The 8,000-nt window shown below is 36.0% G+C and overlaps 1 protein-coding gene across 3 annotated transcripts in view; it reads right to left on the bottom strand.

The window, feature by feature from the left end:
- LOC111861582 (ATP-dependent helicase brm) overlaps positions 1-8,000 on the bottom strand; it is a 46,651-nt gene that overhangs the window by 17,953 nt on the left and 20,698 nt on the right. For all 3 annotated transcript variants that reach the window (XM_023846260.2, XM_023846259.2, XM_023846261.2), the window contains exons 13-17: positions 6,970-7,127; positions 5,844-6,021; positions 3,044-3,286; positions 2,735-2,901; positions 625-813 (exon numbers count right to left, since the gene is read on the bottom strand). In XM_023846260.2, the coding sequence (XP_023702028.1) occupies positions 625-813; positions 2,735-2,901; positions 3,044-3,286; positions 5,844-6,021; positions 6,970-7,127 (935 nt within the window). The remainder of the gene's footprint in view (positions 1-624; positions 814-2,734; positions 2,902-3,043; positions 3,287-5,843; positions 6,022-6,969; positions 7,128-8,000) is intronic.

Raw genomic sequence — 8,000 nt, 5'->3', positions numbered from 1 at the left:
GCCATTTTGGGCATCAGCTATCAAATTATGTTTTTTAAGAAATTCACTAATCTGTTATATATTAATGTTTCAAAGATTTTAGAAAAAAACAGGTAATAGTGAAATAGGTCTATAATTAGATAATTAATATTAACAAGACCCATGGATTTTCAAAATTCAAAGTGGAAAAAGGCATCTGACACTGAATTCAGATAAATATACTATCAGTATGACATTTGTCAACTAACTGATCAAAATATGTAAGGCCAAACATTCTTGCACACCATATTTGCTTCATACAGGGAAAGGAAATTGGACACGCATATACAAGTCCCTGATGCAGTGTGTTCTTATATATCCAGGACATCACCGTGCATTATGTGGTTGAATGTAGTAAAGTAGAGTCAACAAAATCTGTACATCATTATTATCTGCAAGGGTTGAGCTTGTTAGCTAGTTCCATCCTCAAATATCAAGCTATCTTCTTCTTGGCCTTTCTGGATCCTATCAGTTCATAATACAAGAAGTTGCTTGGGAAGTCTTTCTGATGGCATCCTCTGTAGGTGTTCAGCCATGTTTTCTTCCTTTCATGTATTTGCTTGTCTAAGTTCCTCACACTTAAATTGTATAAAGAAATAAACTCACCCTGATACTACTCCTGTTTGGGACCCCACATGGTCACAGTACTTTTCCTCAATATTCTGGAACATGAAGGGATGATTGCAAAGTTTTCGCAATTGGACAATGGTATTCATCAATGCTTTAGCTCCACCCTTGCCTTGTTTCCCTTTCTCTGAACCATCTGTCAACAACACACCCTTACTCTGCATATGTCTGAAAACAAAAGCGTAGATACTCATCTTATAAACTAAGAATTTTAGTTTAATTCATTTCAACGTATGATAGCAACTTAAGCGATAAATATACATTAAGGGTATAAACAGTTAATCTAAATCTAACCAATTTTGTGAAAATTATGAGAATTGTTAAAGTGAACTTTGAAACACAGTCCCAATTTCATGACAAATTTTGAACACTTTACCACAAAATTATTTCACCTTAATAATGCNGGCGGAGTTTATATTATTTTTTAATAATGCATTTTGGTTTCTATTTACACAACAATTTGAGCAAATATGAAATTATTATTCTTAAATAAGTCATCACATGTTTCAACACCATTAAGTTATTTTCAGGCTGTTGTTTATGTTTGACACAAACACTATTACCTAAAACTGATTTCTCACATATCAATATTAAGGCTACTTCAGTATAACCACCATTTAAAACTATAATCCTACTTTCTACAAATGGGTCCACTGAAGGATTATGTCAATAATACCAAAACACATAAGTAATTCTATTAATTAGGTAAAAGTTATTTAATCTTATTATAGTGTCTTACTTTAGCTCTGTTCATGCAATACTTGGATGGTTCTAGTTTACAATGCAATGCACTTTTTTTTTTCTTTATTGCTAGTGGGGTGGGACTAAGTCCCTTGCACTGTGGCCACTTCTGGCCTATTGTACCAGCCCCAGATGATAGGTGAGGGTGATTGTGTAGTTATTGGTGGAATGAAGATTGACAGAGGAAACTGAAGTACTCGCAGAAAACCTGCTCCAGTGCCACTTTGTCCACGACAAATCCGACTTGACCAGACCTGGGATCGAACCTGGGGCGCCACGGTGGGAAGCTAGCGACTAACCGCTTGAGCTATGGCATGGATGCAATGCACTTTCTTTAATATGAGACACTGTATAGGTTGGATGTTTGTAGCACCTAAATAAATAACAATAGCATTTTGCACATAAAACATAATACAGAACATATTAAAACCCCATTCATAAACAGATAAATACAACAGAAGAGGCATCAACCCAACGAAACGCCCTTATTGCCCACTAAAAAATAGAGGTCAAACAGGAAGGACACTGAAACCAGATATGAACATATACAAGCCATTAGAAATAAGTGGTAATTCTGGATATTCTAACCATATACCAAACACAGGACACATATAAGGAACCATTACTCACACCATGGGCATAATAAAACAAGGGAAAAGAGGAAAACATTTAAACATATTAAAAGAATACCACATCCATAAAATTAGCAAAAACAACCTACATATGAACGATACACACACTGATATATTTAACCCCATATTTGAAACACTATACAAACTCTGCACCAGATAGCAGCACACCTCCACTCCTTTCCCTAAAAATATGTAGAAATAGCAACAGAAAACATTCACAATCACTACACACACTGCCAGAGTAATTCAACAAAAAGCGACACCAACATATCACCAAAAGAACATTAATATGTAAGACATATAACACAACAGAACATTAACACTTTATATATAATCCTGCCAAAAATATTAACACAATACAATGATTACACAGTACAGATATCATATACAGTTGGCAATTAGCAGATACCAGCCTTTCATGGATTTTAGAGGACATTTACTGAAAGCAACGACACGTTCCACACGTAACTATGCCTGAAGATGGCCGTGTGAGGCTGAAACACGTTGCAGAAGAGTGTACAGGGCATAGACGGTGAGAAGAAAACGTTGCATTTGGATGGTGAAAACAGTCATCCACTGAAGATTAATAGTAACATAGCAGGATGCTGAAGTACACTATTATTTGATACTGGAAGTTTTGAATCTTTAGGGTCTCTTACAAAAGTATTAATTCTTAGATATTTACATGCCCATTAATTTCATTTTCTATTACTCACCTATACAGCACCCTCTGAAGGCCTGACATGTCACACTTTACAATGTACTCAACCTTATCAGGCAACTGAGACTCCACCTCCTTCTTCAATCGCCGCAAAAGAAATGGTCTCAATACTTTATGAAGACGACGGATAATCAAAATAGTCTCCTCTTCATTCAGTTCAACCTGAGAAGTACAATAATTTATAATCAAGAAGAAAGTAATCCATAAACTTGAATTGGAAACAAAGAAATGTGAGCTAAACAGAAAAATTGCAAGTAAGATCCACAGGGTGATTAATGTAGCAAAAAGGTTCCTTGCTGGATACCTTTTCTCCAGTTGTTGCAAATGGAGCATTGAACCACTGCTCAAACGTGCTGCAGGATTTAAAAATAGATGGAAGTAGAAAATTCAGAAGTGCCCAGAGCTCAGGCAGCTTATTCTGAAGTGGAGTTCCAGTCAACAAGAGCCTGTGTGTGGCCAGGTAATGTGTATTGAGGACTTGAGTGAGCTTACAGTGGTGGTTCTTCATTCGGTGGCCCTCATCAATTATCATATACTTCCAGTGCAGCTGAAACAATCATACATTCACATTAAGTACTTTAGAGCTTTCAAACAGTGTTTAACTTACAGTTCAAGCATTACAATAATCACTGACCTGTTGATCTGTTCCACTACCCAGTTATTGGAATCTGTAGAATCAAGAGCCCGCAGCAAAATAATGAGTTTCATTTGCAATAAAACCAATATCATCTTACTCCCTACTGATTATTCATTAACTGAGAAAAACCTGATGAGTTTCAGTAAGATATGTTACTTGCATTTGTTAGTGTGCACCACCTCTTCACAAAACATCTTGTTCATAACTACTGATGCAAATCTGGGTGATGCTTTATATCATTTTTCAATTTCTGCAACTTCTTCAGTTCTACTCTTGCTTGAAAGTGACTAATAAATCAAAACTATATTTATGCATATACTACGAGCAGATTAAAGTAATGGAATGGCTGTTACTATTCAGTTTAGGATGTTTCGTCTATAAATGAAAATGTAAGAACTGCAAAGGAATAATTTTATCAATTGCTCTGTATGTGTGTGAAATCTGTCTCATCCTTCAGGAAGACCACGATGCTGAGGACAATCCCTAGAACTTATAATGAGAAAGTAAAAACTGCATAATGAGGTGTTTCAAAATTTTCTACCTTCACCAGATAGTACTAGAATTATAAAATTAAGGTGACTGGGCTTCTCAGGGTACATAGCACACATGGAAGAGTCATGAAATAAAATTATGGTTAAAAAATTAGAACAGATGAGACCACACGGAGACCTACATGTAGACAGGAATTTTACATTAAAGTAGATCTTCAGGAAATAAGGTTTGAGGATATGAACTAGATTTATGTGACTTGAGATAGAGTACAGCGGCAGACTGTTGTGAGCATGGTAATGAACTTTTGGGTTCCATAAAAGGTGGGGTTTTCTTGACAATCCAAGGAACTGTTATTTCCATGATAAAGACACTGTTCCATTGAGATACTTGTTCTGGTGTAAAATAAATCCACAATTAAACATAAAATATGCAGTTTCAGATATTATTATACAACTTCCAAAATCATCTTATTTTCAGTGAAAACAATACACACAGAAATTGAGGTCTGATTGGGCATTTCTCATTCTAATTTAAAGCATATTAACCTAGAGATGAGTGTTTATTTGTGCACATGTATGTGTGTGTTTACCTGCCAGCTCATATGCCTCTCACATCAACCTGTTAACTCAATGACAGATTTTCACAAAATTTGCCATGACAATTATGCTACCCCAAAGTAATACTTCTTAATTTCTTACAAACACAATATCAACATGGTAAGTAAAGTAAAAAGTAAAGCTATCCCTGTAACAGGCCGTGAAGGCCCATAGGGTTGTGAGACGTTGAGGGTCCCACATTATCTAGACAATCGGATCAAATATGGCGATAAGGTTGTCAGCCTTACACACTGGCCGTGCTTGACTCCCCAGGAAAATTCTTCAATTAATTCCCAGTATTCATTTCTGTTAGAGGTTGAGTCAACCCCAGGGCCATAGTGCGGCTGGAATGATTGGATCAACTGAAAAAATCCAATGACCTCAACGTGACTTGAACCCGTGACCTTCCGGCTTGTAGCACAGTGCCTCAATCACTACGCTATTGTGTACATGGTAGATGCACAAACTTGTCAAGCTGGAATGACCCTAACATCACTTCATTTACAGTCCTGAATCATATACGATAACAGATTTTCAAGAACTATGAAGCTTTCTTTGAGGTAATTATTTTACAGAATGTAAAATATCTAACAACATGACTACCACGAGTGGGGCTAGGCATGTGAAATTTGGCATGGAGATAGATCACAAACATTAACACAACACATACGTGACAGTGCAAAACTTTCAGGTTACATCTGCCAAATTTAATGTAGATCAAGTACTTGAGCAATAAGTTCTTCTTAAAAGTAAAACAACACCTGTAACAGATTTGTAGGAGTAGAATTTTATGCAAAAGAAAAGTAGGTTTCATGCATTTTGAACAGAATACTTTGTCTGCATAACAGCACACAGGTGGGTGTGTAACACAGTTACAGGGCTAGAGACTGCTGCTTCGGTTTAAACAGAAATGGCAGGCTTAGTTAACAGATGTCATAAATTACACCTCACAGTAACCTAAACTAATTAATTGCTGTGAAGATCATTTCTTCCATGGAGAATCAAACACACAAGTTCTTACTTTTAACCTACTGCCACATCTAATACAGCAAAACATAATAAAATTAGAAGTCCCTTACTGTACTTAGTGTAATAAAACATGGTGTATAAGAAAGGAAGAAGAAATGTAAAGATAAAGAAGGAAAGAAAACCATGAAAAAAGAAGAGTAACTGGTCTGATAGTCTAAGCATACTAAGCGGCACGACTAAAGGTTACTGTGGTGTTACTATAATCCACGTGTCTTCATTTAAATCTTTTTTACCATAGTAAATTGCTAGCTGTCAACTTATTCTGTCAAGCTACTTTACATCATGTTAAGCAAATGAACAGAAGGTCATATTTACATTCTGTTAAAATAAATGCAACTGACTGTACTTACCTTGGCAAGCATTCCTTTGTCCTTGATCACATATTCATAGGTTGTGAGGAGAACATTGAATTTTGTGGACCGCATCTGACTCTGTATCTGCCGTCGCATGGCAGGTGAGCCTTTGTATGCCACGACCACCACAGAAGGTGCCCACTTATCGAACTCCAGAACCCAGTTCGAGAGAGTGCTGAAAAAACTTTCTTATAAATTAGGAATGTCTAAAGCTCCAAGTCTTTAAAACTCTCACAAATCAGAATCTTTGTATAGCAGAATTCTTATTTACTTCAGATCGCTTTCACTTTGAGACAGACTTCTAGCTGACTGGAAACCTATAACATATAATTCTTCTCCGATTTCATGAAAATTATGTTGTGCAAGAGCTGATCCTTCATAATGTCACAAGAGAGAATTCAGACTGCAGTCATTACTTCCAAAGGAAAGTATTGATAACAGCAAAACTAATACATAGGCATACTCAGTAAAATGTGTCATTTAAATAGTATTTAGTTTACATAACTTTCACTTGGCTACTGGAGTTATAAATGACTAAATTTATTATTACATTAATTTACCTGATTAATAAAACAGTTGTTGATTATATATGTTTGTATGGCTAAGATATTCAGTCACCTTGATTATTAGAGTTATGATTAGCCAAATGCACCAGTTCCATAAAACTAGACAATTACAACTGTCCTTTTTATCTACCTTGTCTGTACATAAATAGCAGTATTCTGGACTCCACTTCCACTCTCAATTATTTGTTGATTTGTATGTTTGATTTTGACCAGAAATGTAAACTGGATTGTCAGTAAAAGGGCTAAAGCTATAAGCACTCATAAGCTTCAGTATGAAAAGAAAGGATAATGTCTGCAACAAACTGTACACTTAAACTACAAGTTCTCATTTCTTCAAGTAAAAGAAAAAGTAAGGCTGGCAGTAATACAGAGGCATGTTTCAAAATATAATTATGTACTGGCCATGTGCTGAACCTGTAGTCTGTATTGCATCTAGGTGGCCTGGATTAGGCCAAAATATGTTGCAACACTGTTGCCATATAAGAAACAGTCTAATGTTGGTATCAGGCAGGCTACAGAAATTACATGCTTTTCTTTCATTGTAAAGAAGTACATACGAGAGAGGAACAATGATGAGGAATGGTCCATTCACTTTCTTTTTCTCCATCAGATATGTGATGAGAGCAATTGTCTGGATCGTTTTGCCAAGACCCATCTCATCTGCTAGAATTCCATTTAGGTTGTTGTTGAACAGTGAAACAAGCCATTCTAGGCCCTGCAAATAATTTGTGAGAAGACAGTACAGTGTAATACAATACAAAGAAACTTCACGTTGACTTGACTTTTATATTCCTGTTTCACATTCACGAAGTTTAGTCTGAATCCTTGTCCATACATCTGTTATCCTGACTGATGTTTTCATGGCTTTCCTTGCTCCATCCAGCTGAAATCTGAGACAGCGCCTTAAAATAGGCAATGTGCATTTCCTTCCATACAGTTTCCAATCATTTATTAATATTCTTTTACAGGCTGTGGCAGTAGTATTCATTAATATCATTACTATAAATTCAGAGTACAGAATATATCAAGTGCAAGTATCTTATCCCACTTTCACCCTCTCTTGAAGTAATGCAAACGCTTACCCTAACGTTATTTAAAAGTTGAACCAATAACAGATAACAAAGTAAGCAGTAATGATAGACCCAGGAAAAATATTCAAAACTAGGAGAACTATAACACTCTCAATACAATTGTAACATCACAGATTACGGTATTATTAATCTACACATCTCTACAGGCAAATATCCTTATATGTGTATATCTGTGCACAGCATTTCTTTTGTGGATTTCCAGATTCACACAAATTCTGGAAGTCACACTGCAAAATTGTGTGTCTCATTTGTTTACTCTGGCAAGAACCACAGACCAGGAAAAATTATGGCAACAAGCAGAATGATAAAAATTCAAAGCAACCCCCTGCCTGGCATAAGGTTTGAAACTGTTGCTTCGGTACTCCCTAGACTGAGATTGTGTGGGTGCAGAAAACACAGAACAGATGAGAAATTAAAATAAAAAATTTGACGGGAGAACTACTTGCAAGACTAAATACACATGGAAATACTGAGATAGATCCTACAGAAACAGGGTT

The sequence above is a fragment of the Cryptotermes secundus genome, unplaced genomic scaffold (assembly GCF_002891405.2).
Source record: "Cryptotermes secundus unplaced genomic scaffold, Csec_1.0 scaffold2113, whole genome shotgun sequence".
In the NCBI taxonomy this organism is placed as follows: domain Eukaryota; kingdom Metazoa; phylum Arthropoda; class Insecta; order Blattodea; family Kalotermitidae; genus Cryptotermes; species Cryptotermes secundus.
The sequence above is the reverse complement of the archived record's forward strand: the minus strand, read 5'-3'. Positions and strand labels throughout refer to the sequence as shown.